Source organism: Myxocyprinus asiaticus, chromosome 16 (genome assembly GCF_019703515.2).
Source record: "Myxocyprinus asiaticus isolate MX2 ecotype Aquarium Trade chromosome 16, UBuf_Myxa_2, whole genome shotgun sequence".
Taxonomy (NCBI): Eukaryota; Metazoa; Chordata; class Actinopteri; order Cypriniformes; family Catostomidae; genus Myxocyprinus; species Myxocyprinus asiaticus.
The window spans coordinates 23,206,326-23,225,181 of NC_059359.1; the positions used below are offsets into that span (position 1 = coordinate 23,206,326).

The following is an 18,856-nucleotide window of genomic DNA, read 5'->3' on the forward strand; positions in this document are numbered from 1 at the left end:
TTTACTGTTAATTAAAAGAACAGTTAATCAAACCTATCTATTTAAATAGATGTTTAATATCAAGTTTTAGTAGTGTATTGTACACCTTACCCTGACATACATTTTGTAAGTTCAAATAAGACTATGATTACAACGAACCATAAATTGTTAATATTATTTATTTATGTAGGCTATTGAAAAAATAGAATTTTCTTACACCTTTTATATAGTGTAAATATATGACGTTTTGAGAACCATAAAAACACAGTATGCCCACCTCTTCAGACACTACTACACCACTGGTTAAAACCCAAAAATGCTTGGGGATTTCACCAAACACTCTTACATATATGGATCTTTAGAGACCTGGCACTTATATCTATCACAAATTGATCTACAAAATGCCCAGATTGTGTACAATTTTCATAATATTTTCAAGACAATTAGAAAATAATTTGTTTGATGTTTTATTTTGCATATATCAGAGACAATGCAACAAATTAGAACAGGATTCATTACTTTCAAACTGAAATTTCATGAACTTGCTGTCAAACACATATATTGAGCTACACATAACACATAAAATGCACATAAGCTACACATTTAGTATTTTCTATTATTAAGTCTAAAAAGATGCACAACTTACATAATTTCAGCAATACACCCAAATGACAAAAGTCATAACATACCCTTCAGGTGCTGTACTTGCTATAGTTTACTTCCATGTTGTTTCTTCATTAAATAGCAATGTCAAATGTAGATCAAGTCAATCACTGAAACAACAGTGCCACCTTCAGTAAGAAATAGCATGTATATTATGTCTGTGTACACGCATTTGGGATACTGATAATTCACCATTGTTGCACAGAAAACCAGTGTAATACAGTATAGTATTTATTTGTATGAATATTGTACTCATTTCTCTTGTAATAAACAAATAAATAGATATCCTGTGACACTAAAGTTATGAAATATTCATAAAAATATATCATTTTTGGCAGTGCAAAAAATACAACTTGACACTACTACATACCTAGGTTCTCTAATGACCCTATATACTTTTGGTACTTAAGCATTATAATGTTTTTTTGTTTTTTGTTTGCAATTTTGGCTTTTTTTTTCCCTTTTGTGTGTGTGTGTGTGTGTGTGTGTGTGTATGAGTGTATTAAATTTTTTAAAAGAGAAAGATTGAGGAATACAAAAGAGGTGTTGGCACAACTCCAAAAAATGGATTAGGTACAGGGGGTGGAATGAGGTCCCAGGTCACTTAAGACACGAGGTATACGTTTAAGGGTTAAATATTGTCCAAGAATGGGCTTTAACCCTTGGGGCTCAAGATACGAGAACACCCGACAGTTCTCTTATTTCTCAAATTTGGATGAAAGAATCTTAAAATGAAAGTTCACCCAAAAATTTAAATTCTGTCGGAGTTTACACACATGTTGTTCCAAACCCATATGACTTTCTTTTGTGGAACACAAAAGATGTTTGGCAGAATGTTGGGGACCAATAGCCTCAGTCACCATTCACTTTAATTGCACCTTTTTTATCTATCAGTCAGCCTAACCTCCTTTTGTGTTGCATAGAAGAAAATCAAATGGGTTTAAAACAACACAAGGGTGACAAAAAGATAACATAATTTTAATTTTGGGTGAACTATCCCTTTACAGTAACAGCTCATAAAATATCATCCAGACTAGTATACAGTCAGTCTGGTTGGGCTCTGTTATTGTCAGGTTGCAAATTTCTCTGTATTTGTGTTAGCAAGTGAATCCTTTATTTCACACCATTTGTGACGATGTGTTTACCGTTTTGATTTTAAAATAATAGCACACTGGTCAATATGTTTACTTTTTCAATTTTATAGATTTTTTTGTAACTGTCTATTTTCATTTGTACATTTTATTAAATTTTTTTAAATACCACACTGCTTTGACGTCAACTGCACTATGATATTGACATCCAAAATATGGGATCATTTCTGCAAAATGTACACAGCAACATGACCCTCAGCCCTATACATTTCCAGATGTAAGATTTTCCAGAGAATGGACTGATTCGTTACTGTTCTCAGTTTCAATTTGTAATTATTTTTGATGTTGTTGCTTGGAAATTTAGCTTGTTTTAATAATAATTAATGCATTATTAATGTGCAAAAACATAATGCAAATGATCTGAATAAAAATGAAAATAGTTCTGTGTCTGAGTGTTTATTTGTTCACGTTTTAGTAAAATTCAATAACATATCTATCTTTATATAAAAGCATCAGCTCTGGTGGTACTATTTAAAATAGTGTAGGCTATAATATTGTTTGCTAAACTGATGACTGCATATTTGTTCTCTCTTTTCTTCTGAAGTATTTTTTGTGTGTGTTCCTGCAACTTACATGAGCACACACACACAGATACAGCTAAGAGATTCTCAGCTGTCACAAGTGTATTTGATATACTGAGTTGGAATGCCTTTCTAAACAATGACCCAGGGAAAAACCAAATCGATCTTTTATTGCAGTTTAAGTTTGATTCATTAAAAATGTATGGTTGTTTGTTACGGAACCTCAACAACACAGAATCTCCAGCTATAGTTTAATTATGTATTGCATGTACCGGCCACTTGTAGCAACATCTTCCTCATGATGAAATATGAATAAAACATCAAATGTGTTCACTGCGCTCTTTGCCCCACTCCTGTCTCAACCATTTACAAAAACCTTTACTTATAGAATAGTAAAAACACTGCAGCTAGAACAAATTGAGGTGAAACAAACAGCTGCAGTCAGGTCAGCGGCCAAGAGAGGATGCACAGCCAACATTATAGCAGGAAAGAAGAGCTGTATCCATTCTTATCAGCTGCTGCCAACAAGTCGTTTCCTTTAAGGAATAAGTGTGTACTGTATGTGTGTGTGTGTGTGTGTGTGTGTGTGTGTGTGTTGCTATTAATTTTGGGACAGTAGGATCCCATAAATTTTGTTCATTTAATTTTCAAGGAATCGAGGCAGGACAGAGAACAAAGCTTACTTACTTTCATTTCAGGACCGTACAGCTAAATGTTAAAATCACTGGCAATGTTGAATAAACTTAAGGACAGCATTCTAATACTCTGGTGAATGTGTAGCTATACGTTGTGGTGATTTATCTGTCACATATTTCTCTCTTTATATCTCACTTCAAAACATGCCGATGGTAAAAATTGAACTGAAGCTGACATTTCACTTAAATTATTTAAGACTGCAGAAAATGTGAAATGTAATGGCAAGTAATGGCATTCAAAGAAAAGAGAAGAATATAAAGAATGAAATGAATAAAGATAACTCTCATCTGTTTGAAATGTCATTCTGTCTCTGTGGGCATGATATAAAATAGGCATAACAAAATATATAAATTTCTGTAATAACATAGCTGTACCATTTTTCCACACAAATTACAGTGCATATTATTAGAGTATGTTAATATTATATTGACATGAACTGGCACCTTTACTCCAAAAAGTAAAGTCCACAGATAAACAAATGTGTATTTGACAGCACAAAATCAAAACAATAATAACACAGCTACCCTGTTAAAGTGATCAGATTAGAAGTCCAACTGATATTAGACATTCTTTACAAGAACCCCAGAATAATATAAGAAATATAGATGTATTTACATATTAAAACTTGGGTTAATTTGTGAATCAGTCACATCATCAAGTACAACTTCACCAATAATTGTTAAAATAGAAAATATCCAGTTGTGAGTGAATGGATTAGTCTTTAGTCTGAGTTAATTTAACATATTATTTATATAATTTTATGCCTTATAAAGGAAATGTTATTAATATTTCTATTTCTGTTTCACTTAATGAAAGAAAGGAAGAGAATGGAGAATTGAAGGATAATGGTCACTGTGGTGGATATTGTATCAAGCTTCACATAAAGAAGAGAAATTGTTGCCTGACAGGCATATCTACAAAGGATCTGAGCGACTTTGACGAGCCAAATTGTGATGGCTAGACGACTGGGTCAAAGCATCTCCAAAATGGCAGGTCTTGTGGGGTGTTCTCGGATGCAGTGGTAAATACCTACCAAAAGTGGTCCAAGGAAGGACAACCGGTGAACCAGCGACAGGGTCATGGATACCCAAGGCTCAATGATGTGCGTGGGGAGCGAAGGCTAGCCTGTCTGGTCCGATCCCACAGAAGAACTACTGTCACACAAATTAGTGAAAAATTAGTGAAATGCTGGCCATGTAAGAAAGGTGTCAGAACACACAGTGCATCGCAGCTTGCTGCGTATGGAGCTGCATAGCCGCAAACCGGTAAGAGTGCCCGTGCTGACCCCTGTCCACCGCTGAAAGTGCCTACAATGGGCACGTGAGCATCAGAACTGGACCATGGAGCAATGGAAGAAGGTGGCCTGGTCTGATGAATCACGTTTTCTTTTAAATCATGTGGACGGCCGGGTGCATGTGCGTCATTTACCTGGGGAAGAGATGCCAGCAGGATGCACTATGGGAAGAAGGCAGGCCGGCGGAGACAGTGTGTTGCTCTGGGCAATGTTCTGCTTGGAAACCTTGGATCCTGGCATTCATGTGGATGTTACTTTGACACATACTACCTACCTAATGATTGTTGAAGACCACGTACACCCCTTCATGGCAATGGTATTGCCTGATGGCAGTGGCCACTTCCAGTAGGATAATGCGCCCTGCCACTCTGCAAAAATTGTTCAGGAATGGTTTAAGGAACATGACAAAAAGTTCAAGATGTTGACTTGGCCTCCAAATTCCCCAGATCTCAATCCGATTGAGCATCTATGGGATGTGTTGGACCAACAAGTCTGATCCATGGAGACCCACCTCACAGCTTACAGGACTTGAAGGATCTGCTGCTAATGTCTTGGTGCCAAATACCACAGGTCACCTTCAGAGGTCTTGTGGAGTCCATGCCTTGATGGATCAGAGCTGTTTTGGCGGCACGAGGGGGACCAGCACAATATTAGGCAGGTGGTATTAATGTTGTGGCTGATCGGTGTATAATGAGTCTGTCATGGAGCATAAATCAAATTTTACTTCAGCAAAAACTGTTAAAGGAGAGGTAACAGCAAAAGTGTTTGCACTACTTCAAATTAAATTAAGCATATTAGAGTGATGTTGGACAAAGTCTACAGTGTATGTAGAACATTCGAATTATTCTTCTCAAACTGACATTACTGATATGACTTCTCAAAACCAGCCATAAACTCACCAAAATACATTTAAAACACCTCTGACGATGTGATGTTGGACAAATTTTAATACTGTTAATCATTAAGTAAGGTATAATCCATGGCTAGGTGTGCGCTAAACTATTTTAAATGCACAGTGTGGAGGTGAAGAACCACCTCCGTGAAGTGCATTTAAAATCATTTAACGCACACCTAGCCGTGGATTATCCAGCTTATACCATGGTCACTTGCCAGAACTGATTAGTTACAGCTGTAATACATACTTTTTGCAGCACAGATTTTGACTGAAAAAATAACGCTTAATTTTTATCTAAGGGCCGTTTTAGATCTGCAACTCCGCCTGTTCTAAATCAGACACAGAGAAAAAGTAGTGCGACCACACACTTGTGAATTTAAATGCACAATCCAGAAATAATAATATCCATAGAATGTAGAGAGGTTGGCACTCCAGATAAAATGTATTAATTAATTTTTATTCATTGTCATTTTCACATTAATGTGGAAAAGCCGACATTACAAATATGGCAGTGACAGTAAAAGTAGCACTTACTGTATAATAAGATGAAAACCATTCAAAACACTCTGGAACCTGCAGATTTGGACCTCTGAGACATCGGTATGGTATCAATCAAGGCTGCACTATTGACTCAAATTGTAGCGCTTCACTGCAAACAAACAGCACTCCTTCAGAATTTGAGTCAGAGACGTGTGAGCGCAGAGGCCCTCTAGTGGCTATAGGCAGCACTTCAGCACAGCAACATAACATTAAACAACACATTACAGTTAAACTGCCTTGCTGGACAGCGAAAGATGCATTTAATTGGTCCTGATTTCAATCTCTCACCCTCTGTGCAAAACAAGCTGAATTCCATTATATTACTTTGTAATGTTATGTTCCTATGGTTACAAACAGTGCATTAATATCGGACAGTGATTAAAATTGACCGGAACTACCTGTGCATTCAGTGGTTTGAACCTGCACTAGTTTAAACTGCACACATTCCAGCCAATCAGAATCAAGTATTAGAACAGCCCATGGTATAATATTAGTTAGCATGAGCTAACAATAAACAACTTTTTACTGCACTTATTAATCTTGGTTAATGTTATAAAGTATATAATAAAAGAATAGTTCACCCAAAAATGAAAATTATCTCATTGTTTTTCTCACACTCATGCCATCCTAGATGTGTATGACTTTCTTCTGCAGAACACAAACAAAGATTTTTAGAAGAATATCTGTTGGTCCATACAATGCAAGTGAATGGTTACCAAAATTTGTTGCTCCAAAAAGCACATAAAGGCAGCAAAAAAGTAATCCATAAGAGTCCAGTGATTTAATCCATATCTTTAGAAGTGATATGATAGGAATGGGTGAGAACAGACCGAAATTTAACTCCTTTTTCACTGCACATCTTGGCATTGCAGTCTCTAGGCACGATTATTATTTCAAGCTTTATTACACTTCCTAGTGCTTTACGCATGCGCAGAGCGCTACCTGGCACTAGGAAGAGTAATCGAGCTTGAAATCATGATCGCCAAGGAGACTGCTGATGTCAAGATTTATAATGATAAAGGAGTTAAATTTTGGTCTGTTTTCACCCAAAACCGATTGGATCGCTTCGGAAGATATGGATTAAACCACTGCAGTCTAATATGCTGCCTTTATTTGCTTTTTGGAGTTTCAGAATTTTGGTCACCATTCACTTGCACTGTATGGAACTACAGAGCAGAGACATTCTTCTAAAAATCTTTGTGTTTTGCAGAAGAAAGAAAGTCATACACATCTGGGATGGCCTTTAATTTCAGCATATATAAAATTAAAAGTATTACTGTTAACACTAGTTAATGCATCATAAACTAACATGAATTAACAATAAACAATTTTATTTTTAAAACTAAGCATGATTAACAAATGCTGTAAAAAGATGTTGTTCATTGTTAGTTTATGATATCTAATGCATTTACTAATCCAAACAAATAGAACCTAATGGTAAAGTGTTTCTTTTTAATCGTAGTCGTAAATAATGCAATGCGATCATATTTTCATCCCATTTTTCTATATTACTAACAACACAGGAACCATCGGGCAGAATCAACTGTAGCATCGGATCATAAAGAGATTGCACAGCCTCATTACCGCTTCCGGGTGATCGGGATGTTGTGATTAGTTGCTGGCTAACGTGCATTTTCACAGAGTGTTGACACGTTTATTAATTGTCAGGTTGTGCGTGTTGTGTAAAACACCGAGAAGGCAAATGTCTGCACCGGGAGCATCCAATATCAGGGATTTAAATCCAGCGACGGTCCCGACGAGTAAAGCTCAGACAGCAGCGGCCTTAGTTGCTCAGGCCCGTGGCAAGAAGCGAGCCGTCAGTCCCGCTTTACACACAGCCCTGTCTCCAAATAATAACAGCAGCAACAACAGCAGTAGCAGCAGCAGCAGCAAAAAGAGAAAAATACAGCCTGTAGCGTCAACTCCTCAAACACAGGTTAAAATAAAAAGTCCTAAAATTCGTAGATTTTAGGATTCATATGTTAAATTATAACTGCATTTCAGAGATATCAAGAATTATATATGACATTAGTCGTACATTTCGTAGATTTTAGGAGTTGCACATGACAAATAAAACTGACTTGTGGCTTGTTGAACAATTTCGTTGATAACTGATATGTTGCTGTATTTCTGTCAGGTTGCTCCTGTGGAGGGGACTGTTGAAGGAAAATCAGTGGGCGCAGTCGATGTAGAATCCCCTACTAAGACCCTGCCTTTTAAAAACCCCAACTTTGTGGTAAGATGTTTATTACGAATGTTATGAGCTCGAGGAACTGTCAAAACCATCTGCTCTTGCTTTTATTAAAGGAATAGTTCAAACAAAAAGTCTCTCATCATTTGCTCACCATCATGCCACCTTTAAACAATGATTCTTTGGAACATAAGATGTTCTTTACCCTAATTTTGCAGTTCAATTCTTTCTATGTGTTTGCTGATTTGAGAGTCAGACAGGGAGAGATTGTTGAAAGGTTTTATTGAATATTATTTTAATTAATTTATCTGAATTGTACTGAAAAGTTATGCATCTTACTATGTGCAAGAGCTTAAATTATTTTCCCCTCACTAGCACTCGGGTATTGGTGGAGCAGCAGCAGGGAAGAAGAATCGGACGTGGAAGAATCTGAAGCAGATTCTGGCAGCAGAAAAAGCACTGCCATGGAAAATCACTGATCCCAACTGTGAGTCAAACTTCTAGTAATAAAGGGTATATTTTAAGTAACGATCACATTAATTAAGCAATGTAATGTTTTAAACATCTGTTGGGATCATGTTTGTAGACTGATGCATTTATTTATTCAAAGTCATGGCAGAGATTGTTATTGTATCTGTAGATTTACTTGTGATCTGCAATATTTAATTTCCTTTCGTCCTTCGGCTTCTCTGTCAGACTGTAGCATAGATGCGCCTCCTTCGATGAAACCTGCTAAAAAGTACTCTGACATCTCGGGTCTTCCTGTAAGTCTGTGTTGTCTGTTGTAAAATGTTATCAGTTAATGATGTGTAGAAGTAATTGTTATTTGAGAGGTGTGTAACACTAAATTTATCTTACTACACTTGTATTTGCATCTTTGTTCTAGGCAAACTACACTGACCCTCAAACTAAATTACGCTTTGCATCGACAGAGGAGTTTTCTTACATCCGCCAGTTACCTACAGATGTGGTGATGGGATATCTGTCTCTCCGTAAAGCCACCTGCATTGTACCATGAGCGAGAATACAACTCTCCAGCACACACGTACATGCTGACTGACCACAGGGTGCTGCAGTATCTAAAGGACCCACATACTCAATCAGATTCTGATATTTGTGGATGTTTATGGTTACATTTAATAGTGAATTTGTTTGGCTATGGCAATATAATATACCCCTCTAGGGGTTCCTCTGTAGAGCTGGTTTGACCTATGACGAACTTTTAAATAAAAGTCTTGAGTTGGACAAAATTAGATTATATTAGATATTGCACTAATGGGCAAATACAATGCACTGTAGCTCCTGATTCCTTGATATATTTTATTTTGTTGCCCTCCACCAGGATTATGATGTATCAAAATGATACACAAATTGATTCTCACATATTCCTCTTTTCAAAATCACAGGTGCAAAAAAGAACCTATTGCAAATTATATCATAAACTCAATAAACAGAAATGGGTCGCTAAGGCACCCTCTGGTGGTTAAAAGAAACAAACCTCCACCCGGTTAGGAACAGCACACAATATTGAGTCTTACATCTATGAATAAAGTCATTGATTTTATGATTTTGTTGGAAGAATGCTGCCTGGAGCTTGGCCACCTCTAGGATGGCTCTTTATCCATGCCAATAAGAGCGGCCATGGAGGAGCTGATCAAGAAGGCTCAACACCAGCTTTTTCCACCCTCCACATCTGCTAGGTGTTTCGTGCTTGTTCCAAACCCAAGATCATTTTCATGATTCTTTGAAGGTTAGATATCAAAATGCAATTTAGTAGGCCCCAGTGAGGATCGAACTCACGACCCCTGGTTTACAAGACCAGTGCTCTAACCACTGAGCTATGGAGCCTCACTTATCAGGTTAACTTGGCAGACAGCCCAAAGTAACAAAAGTAAGAACTCTTGTTTAAACTCATTCAGATAGCCTCGTGGGATATTGGCCGAAGTGTATTTAATTGTTTGACCTCAGAATCCCCTGTACATACATATGAATGTGTACTATGTTGGTAATCTAAAAACAACAACTCATCAGTCTTGTGGATCTGAGAACAATTTGTAATACTACTATATTAAAAACAAAAGTGGACCATATACAGTTTAATATTAAAACACTGATACACGATCAAAAATGTGAGTTTTGTTATCAGTTGGACACTTTTATTAATTTTCAGAGTCTAAAATGAACCCTGGAACCCTATTGCACTTAGCAAGAGACTGAAGGTTAATCTTTTTTTACAGTTTTTTTTTTTTTTTTAACCATATGGTGAACAGTGTAAAAAAATGTCCTTGCAGGATATTTTATGGCTAAATTTCTGTATCTCAGTTATGGATGGATTAATGCTGCGGTTGCCTAGCAAGTTGTATGTAAATATTTAAAATTTCACACACACATCCCTCTTCACATGAAAAATAAATTTTCTGTTTGCATTTAAGGTGTCTGTCCATCTGTTTTTGGTGTTTTTGATCAAGCCAGATAAAAACGTTTAAAATGTATCTAGTTGTCAGATCAGATATAGCTGTATTTTTCTGTTTTATAGACATGGTTATAAATAAGATCTTAAGATGCTAAGGTACAATAACTACAGGAGTAGTAGTACAGGTGGTTATGAATGTGTGAAGAGGTTTGTTAGTTACTGGGTCAGAAATGTAATGGAAACGAAGTTGTAAAATAACTTTACACAGAAAGGGTTAGTAAGTGATTTTGTAACACTAAAATCATGTTAACACGCATATTGTTTACATCTTGTGGCTATAATTTTGAAACAGTGAGTATATTTAACGTTCATGGATTTGCCCCATTCACTTCATTTTAAGTACCTCACTGTAGCCCATATATATATATATATATATGGTGGCGTAGTGGGCTAAACCACATAACTGGTAATCTGAATTCTGCCGTTTCAATCCCCACAGCCCCCACCATTGTGTCCTTGAGCAAGGCACGTTGCTCCAGGAGGATTGTCCCTGTAATAAGTGCACTGTAAGTCGCTTTAGATAAAAGTGTCTGCCAAATATATATATAAAAGGGGGAAGTTGAAATAAATTTGTGTGGTAATCAACATTATTCCACAAATGCTGTCGATTGAACTTGTATTGAACCCAGAATATTCCTTTATAGACTACTTTTCATTTATTTTGGTTTGATGCTCTGTTAAAGGCCTAAGATCATAAAACAGTAATCAAAAATCTCAGGAAGGTTTTGAATTGTATCACTGTACACTCAGAAAAAGGAGATTTGCTGCTTGTTAAATTTACTGAATGAAAATGAACTAAAGCAAAACAATTGTAGAACATTTAGTCAAAACTTAATTGAATTGCATTCTATTCATTAACATTTGTAAAATGGAAGTTTACTTAATCCATTTGAGTTGGGACTACATGAATACTTTTTGTGGTGTTAATGTAGAATTGATGAAACTGGGCAGGAGATTTTCATTGTCTACCATGCTTTGTACGGGACTCGAGAGTAAATGTTAAAATTAAGTGTCATGTTATGTTTTTGTGTAAGAGGAATATAAAAGGGGATATTTGTTAGTGTTTGATGTTTTATGTTGAGATTTAAAAGAGTTTCTGTTATGTTGCAGTTTCGGGGGTTATATGGTGAAGAGTGGAGCTTAATCTAATGATGAAGACGGGTAAATTGCACATGTAAAAAATTATTGCTCGCTTCATTGAGCAAATGCTAAGCTGCTAACTATAACATAGTTACTAAACTACACTGTACCAGCATGTGTTTAGCATGCTAACATTTACTTTCACTAGTCAGTACATCAAGTTACGTTGACAAGTCTAATTTTGTTGGGTTTACCCAATTCAACTAGGATCTTTCTACACAAGTGTTTGAAAAAAAAGTGTTTGTGTTGAGACAGGCCCGGTTCCAGATCAAAATCTCTGAGGGTGCTTCTGAATATTTTGGGGGTGCTCTAGTAGATAAAGTGAAGATGCAATAATGCACCAACGTTATTTAATTGAAGGTGCTTTAACGTCCGTTTGAGGGTGCTTAGCACTCATTTCAAACATGTAGAACCACGATCCACGAATCAACTTCAGCCAAAGAGCTATTTATTAATGTTCCTCTAGACAGATCAGAAAGTATGAGCCAAGAAACTGCTTTGGAATCTAGAGTGAATGGAGCTGTAAAGAAAACAGACTCATCAGAGTGGATGAAATAATGGAGTTAAAATGTTAATTTGTTTAACCAAATATAGACAAAAAAAATAAAATAAAAAAAAATAATAATAATAAAAATACCATGCTATCACAACAATTGTATTCAGATTACAGTTAGTACTGGTTGTAGTGCTTAGATGAAAAAGCAAAAGCGTATGAATTTTGAGTCCAACAAAGTTTCATTTATAATACAGCACAAATTTGACAGTTATGGGTCTAAAGAGAAAGGAACCATTCTCCTAATAATGTAGTCTCTCTCTCTCTCTCTCTCTCTCTCTCTCTCTCTCTCTCTCTCTCTCTCTCTCTCTCTCTCTCTCTCGGACAATTTCATGCATCTCTGAATGCCAGATTGCTCGGTATGCGCTCTAGGGTGGATTACACCGGAACAACAGGAGTTAAGTACCCCTCTGATGACGCAACAGCTGCGTTAGTGAACCAATCATCTGGTCGGTGAGTGTAGAGGCAAAGCAGGCTCGCAGGATGCGGGCGGGGTGGGTGTACATGAACTAATGTAGCCTGATCAAACATCGGCCACAAACTCTGCAACCCACCAAGATCCTCAGGTAAGAATGTTCATATTGTATTTGGCTGTAATGAACTGCCAATGCTGTAAACGACGATCGCGTGCAATGATTTGGAAACAGCGTATTTTACGCGCATTGGCATGAATTCGGTCCACTGTAGCAACTCGCAGTAAACCAGTGGTTTTCAGTTCAGATCTTGTGGTATCGCAATGGCCTTTTACAGGGAATATTTAAAAAATGACGCATCTCTGCGAAGATTTCTCACTTGTGTTACCAATACCAAGCCCAATTGTATACAATATGGCAACTTTGCAGCGAGTATGTTGGGTGATGTGGACGGGGCGTAGCACTTTACTGTGCTGCTTTTCCCTTTCACATTATTTGCAGCTGTATTTTTATCGATACAGTTGCAAATTAAAATCGTTCCCGAATAATTATTGAATGCATCCTCTTGTAAAGATAAACCGTGCCAAATTCATGCTGATTTTAGGGCACTTCTTTAAAAACTGTTTCTAGCTTGCGAATCTCTTCCAGTCAAATAATGTGCTATCTAAAATGCACTGTGCGAGCATTCTGTTTGCATCTGAAACACTGAACTGAAAACCCAATACTTTATGTAATGGGTAAATGATATGGGGACAGTAATAGGATAGTGGGGCGGTCAGTGTGTCCAAACTGGGAATGCCAAGAATGTAGTGGCGGTGTGGGACTATAAATAGCCTTGGGTCGCTCTCCCTTGCTAAATGGAATGGGTTTTCCATGCCTTGGCATTAGCCTCCTTGACTAATTCTGTTGGAGTGTCTATTAATCTTCATTTTATGTGAAGACCTAAGAAACTGACAATCCTAGTGTTGGTAAGGGCCAACCTGACTGCTAATATAATTGTAGATCTTCTTTTTTTTTCAACAGTGGGGAATATGAGTTTTGATTAATTTGTGTAATTAAACTATGGTTTCCTACAGGTCCTTTGAGGGTAAAGTCAAATCATCATGGCTGCATCCTCCCAACTGTTCAGGGTCATCCACAGCAGGAAATTGAGTCAAATCTTGGTGCCAGCCATTACATGCCAAACCTGCTGCCAGTCTCCTCATCCCTGCACCAATGCAACTCAGCCACACAGTTGGCACCAGTCACGAGGATACAGGGCCTCAGCTGCATGGCACACCTATTACCTGACCCCACCTCAGGTTAACAGCATCTTAAAAGCTAACGAGTACAGCTTCAAAGTTCCTGAGTTTGATGGCAAAAACCTCAGTTCAGTCATGGGCTTTGACAGCAATCAGCTACCTGCAAATGCACCAATTGAGGATCGGCGAAGTGCGGCCACATGCTTACAAACCCGTGGCATGCTTTATGGTGTTTTTGATGGGCACGCGGGCTGTGCCTGTGCGCAGGCACTCAGCGAACGGCTCTTCTACTACATCGCCGTTTCATTGCTACCATACGAGACACTGGTGGAGATGGAGAATGCAGTGGAGAGCGGTCGACCACTTCACCCAGTTCTGCAGTGGCACAAGCATCCCAACGACTACTTCAGTAAGGAAGCCTCACGCCTCTACTTCTCCAGCTTGCGCACATATTGGCAGGAGCTGCTGGATCTGAGCATCCCTGGGGAGCAGCCTGATGTTGGAGAAGCGCTTGTGAGTGCCTTTAAAAGGTTGGACAATGATATATCCCTCGAAGCCCAAGTTGGTGACCCTAACGCTTTCTTGCACTACTGGGTTCTTCGCGTAGCATTCTCAGGCGCTACTGCGTGTGTTGCGCATATAGATGGTAACGAGCTGCATATCGCCAACACTGGAGATGGGCGTGCAGTGCTGGGCGTACAGGAACCCGATGGCTCTTTTTCCGCACTCACGCTTACCAATGACCACAATGCACAGAATGAATCTGAGGTGCACCGTGTGCTGTCCGAGCACCCACTTTCCGAGGCCAAAACCGTAGTTAAGCAGGATCGCCTGTTGGGATTACTCATGCCCTTTCGTGCATTTGGAGACGTAAAATTCAAGTGGAGCATCGAGCTCCAGCGTCGTGTTCTGGAGTCCGGTCCAGATCAGCTCCATGAGAACGAACACGCCAAGTTCATCCCACCCAACTACCACACGCCACCCTACCTTACAGCAAAACCAGAAGTGACACGACATCGTCTCCGTCCACAGGACCGTTTTCTGGTTCTGGGCTCGGATGGGCTGTGGGAAACATTACACAGGCAGGAGGTGGTGAGGATTGTTGGTGAGCATCTTACTGGAGTGCACCAGCAGCAGCCGGTCAGCGTTGGTGGCTTCAAGGTGACCCTGGGTCAGATGCAAGGCTTGTTGCAGGAGAGGAAAGCTCGGATCTCCTCTACATTTGAGGACCAAAATTCCGCGACACACCTGATCCGGTACGCGGTGGGGAATAATGAGTTTGGGTTGGTGGACCATGAGAGATTGTCAAAGATGCTAAGCTTGCCAGAAGAATTAGCTCGCATGTATAGAGATGATATTACGATCATTTTAGTGCAGTTTAACCCACATGTCATTGGCGGACAGTAGAACTGGACATACTGTTTGTCACATGCTTTGTTACATCTACTCTATCATCAATTCTAGTGCACAATCTCATCACTGCATTGTCGGTAATATCAGCACATCAACTATATCAGTGGAATGTATTAATCTGTGTGTATACTTTTATGTTCATTTTTATTCTCACACATTTATGGCAGCTGCCTTGGAGGGGAATCTTAATATATCAGCAGGTGAGCGGTTGATCCGCATTATGTTATATGTGGCAATGAATCCAAACAGAAAAAGCTGTGCTATGCCCACCACAGACATTGTTAAATAGTTAAAATACAAAACATAATCCAGACTGGAACTTGCATACGTGTTCAAATGTACTAATATAAATTTAAGCACACTTTGTACTCTGGAGAGACTATTAATGGTATGGATGACTGTAATATGCCAAAGTCTGCTTTAATGTAAAAACATGTAGGCTTTTATTTTTTATTTTACTAATTTGTTTTGAATGAATCAATGAATGAAAAGCAAATGAATACAAAGGTCATTAAAACAGGGTGAGAGAAGGAGAGATATGCAGGGTGGCCCCCAAAAAACAGGGCCACTATGTTTGATTGCTCATATCTTAAAAATGAATAAAGCCTCTAGTATAGATGCATTCTTGTTGTTTTTTGAAAGTATACTTTTTTTAATTGTTATTTTATTTTATTTGATGTTCTAATTGTTGGTGACCACTGTAGTGTGTGTTTGTGTCGGGTGGGGGGGAATGTTTGGGGGGAGGGGTTTAATGTATATAATTGATTCCGTATTTTTGTTGTGTTTGTTTGTCTTATGAATGGAATCAATAAAAATTGTTAATAACAACAACAACAACAAAAAAAAATTGCATAAAGCCGTTAACATGATTTTTACCGTACTTCTACGACTTTTTGTCAACAACAAAATGGTCACTGTGACATCATCATGAGCAATAACTTCAAATAAATAAATCATTTGGCCCCAAAAAAGGGGCCACATGGCGAAAGAATCACCTAAGTTTACTGACACTGAAAACGTATCTAAACAATTTACTTATTTATTTGTTGCTCACGATGATGTCACAGTGACATCATATTGTTGTTTACAAAAAGTCGTAGAAGTACGCCAGAAATCGTGCAAACGCCTTTATGCATTTTTAAGATATGAGCAATCAAACATATTGGCCCAGTTTTTTAGTTTTTTGTTTTGTTTTTTGGGGCCACCCTGTAGAATGAGATAGAAGGCAAAATATGTCAAAATAAGTACTTTACACTTTAATGATCTGTAACTGTGATATGGCTGTTTAATAATGAGAGAAGTTGCCTTAATGTTTTATGTAAGTTGAAATGAAACGTAAATTTATTTTATTTTTATTTTTTTATTTTTTGGCCAATGCCACTACTTACCCTGGAAAATAATGTTTTTGGGTTTGGTTTTTAGAATGGCCTTTTCTTGCTGAGGTTTTTTGTAGTGCCACTTGCAGTTGTGATCATTCTTTTTTTGATTAGTAGGTGCTCTTTCTTGTAAAACTTGCCTTTAGTAGATATTTTTTCTTCATGAATCACGTCTTGTAGTTCAAAGGTTAATTGAAACATGGTTTGCTAAACCAACCTTCTCATTATTGTTAAAATTGGCGTTTTTTATTTTTTTTTATTTATTTTTTTTCACAGATGTATTTGGAACCAGAGGTTGGGGCTTGCAAAGTAAGACGAAAGTTCCAGATCGTTCCTTAATTGTCATTTTGACGTATGCAAAATATTTTCTCATGCCATTCTTACCTCAGTCCCACTGACAATTATGGTATATCTGTACTGATGCTGGCCATTGCTGAAATTCCTCTTTGGTTGCCTGAGGTGTGGAGGTTTGCTGGACCTGTCTGTAAGGGTAAGAACAGGTATTTTAAGAAACAAAGGTTAATTACACACACACAAAGATATACACTCAAGCTTCTTTTAAGGCATAAGCACTCAAGCTTCTTTTAAAGCATAAGCACACAAAACCCCATCTGTATGCTAACACTACACTGAAGGATTGTGTTTCTAAAGTCATTTATTTGATTGCCATGTTGAATCTTTTTTTCAAGTGTCAAAGTTTTTCTTCCCTCTCTTGGTCAGAGGGTTATTTAGCAAGGTTAAAACTATAAATCTGTGTGTGATTGTACTTTCTAGCCTGTCTTCAGGCTGTACTCTTGTGCAAGAAAGAACACGCACTGCTGATTACCACATGAAATGTTTAGAGTGATAGTCCATCAGCAAACAGTGTTATTGAGGTAATACTGTAATAAAAGTATGGTCCACAAGTTTGCAAATATGTAAATAGAGACTGCTTTATCTTGGAAAAGCAAATGCTTAATACTTGAAGTGGATATATGCTGCAGCTGAAGTTAAAAATGTAAAGTATTTTTAACAATATATAGCAGCATGTTACAAGTGTATTTAACAACATCACTCTTTGCTGGTGCGTGAACATGCCTTGTGCAAGTACCATTGCTTTTTTGTATTTAGAATGTTTTAATAAAAGTGTTTTAACCAAACAAATTTCGTCGTTTTATTTAAATTATTTACTAAATGCAGAGTTTATGCAAACGTTGCATATTCACACTTGTCCTAAGGTGAACTTTCTGGTTAAGAAGAACTTATAGGGACATTTAGGCTGTGTCTTGTTTGGAAGGATGTGTCCTCCGGAGGTCGCATCTATCGGCCGCATACGTCATCGAGGCTGTTTTGTTTTTATTTTTTTATTGGGAATGCAAAAAGGTTAACAATTGTATAAATGTAAGTGCATATACATAAAAGGAACTGACAATAGATAAAAAAAAAAAAAAAAAATAAGAAAAAAAAATGAAACGAGACAGCCTTGATGACTTATGCGGCCGACAAATGCGACCTCCGGAGGACGCAGCCTTCCAAACGAGACACAGCCTTAGTAGTTCTCTAGCTAGCGTTAGCATTGCTCTTCTTCGTGTACTTTAAGTACCGATACGACAGTAGTGTTAGACGCTGTACTGCCATCTATCGATGTGGATAAGCATGATCGTCTCTGCTGCCCCCTCCAGCTCTGTGTAATTTCTAAAGCTATTTATTACTACTATAATATAACTGCTTTGCCTAAAAACAAACGTCAGAATTCAAGCGAACAGAATTCTACAGTTAAGGACAGATAATTATTGTCCCTCATATCAATAATCTGTCTACTGTCTACATTTCACGTTATTTCTAAAGACAGTTGAAATAAACTTCAATTATCTAACGATACAGAATGTTATGGTAAAGGCAAGATTCGAATTGTTTTTGATGATCATATTAGCATGTACATGAATACTGTATATGAAGAATTTGTTTTGTTTCCAAGCAAACCAATGTTATGGTTTACTCAAAATCCACATCAACGGCTGTGCCAAGCTACTAAACGAATGAAGCTGTATGCCGTTTCATTGAGGTGGAGGTAGATGTGATGCTGTGATCACAAAGAAAAGAAAATGACACATTGCGTTTGTAAACACCACTAAAAACTTCTCTCCCTGTAGATGTCCCCCTCTCTTATTTCAAACAATTTGATAGCATAGCGAAGTCCTTCATTTGGAATGGTAAGCGTCCCAGGTTAAATTTCAATAAGTTACATAGGCCGATTGACAAAGGTGGGTTAGGCCTACCCAAGATTTTGTTTTATTATTATGCATTCGGTCTTAGACATTTGGCTCATTGGTCGCTT

The 18,856-nt window shown here is 37.7% G+C and overlaps 2 protein-coding genes and 1 non-coding gene across 4 annotated transcripts; 2 read left to right on the plus strand and 1 right to left on the minus strand.

The window, feature by feature from the left end:
* The first annotated feature begins 7,315 nt into the window (after positions 1 to 7,315).
* Positions 7,316 to 10,361, plus strand: LOC127454025 (INO80 complex subunit C-like). Its single transcript, XM_051720950.1, has 5 exons — positions 7,316 to 7,675; positions 7,877 to 7,975; positions 8,306 to 8,417; positions 8,627 to 8,694; positions 8,817 to 10,361. The coding sequence occupies exons 1-5, from the start codon at positions 7,442 to 7,444 to the stop codon at positions 8,946 to 8,948; spliced, it is 645 nt and encodes a 214-aa protein (XP_051576910.1). The 5' UTR covers positions 7,316 to 7,441; the 3' UTR covers positions 8,949 to 10,361.
* Positions 9,706 to 9,778, minus strand: trnat-ugu (transfer RNA threonine (anticodon UGU)). The gene has a single exon. It is a non-coding gene; the product is annotated as a tRNA-Thr (tRNA).
* A 2,171-nt stretch (positions 10,362 to 12,532) lies between the features above and the next one.
* Positions 12,533 to 17,673, plus strand: LOC127454526 (pyruvate dehydrogenase [acetyl-transferring]-phosphatase 1, mitochondrial-like). Of its 2 annotated transcripts, XM_051721821.1 has the most exons (3): positions 12,533 to 12,662; positions 13,586 to 15,006; positions 16,816 to 17,673. In XM_051721821.1, exons 2-3 carry the CDS (start codon positions 13,613 to 13,615, stop codon positions 16,850 to 16,852), a joined length of 1,431 nt encoding a protein of 476 aa, XP_051577781.1. In that variant the 5' UTR covers positions 12,533 to 12,662; positions 13,586 to 13,612; the 3' UTR covers positions 16,853 to 17,673. The 2 variants fall into 2 exon arrangements, with proteins under 2 accessions (XP_051577781.1, XP_051577780.1); XM_051721820.1 differs by lacking the exon at positions 16,816 to 17,673 and having other exon boundaries at positions 13,586 to 15,898.
* The last annotated feature ends 1,183 nt before the right edge of the window (positions 17,674 to 18,856 follow it).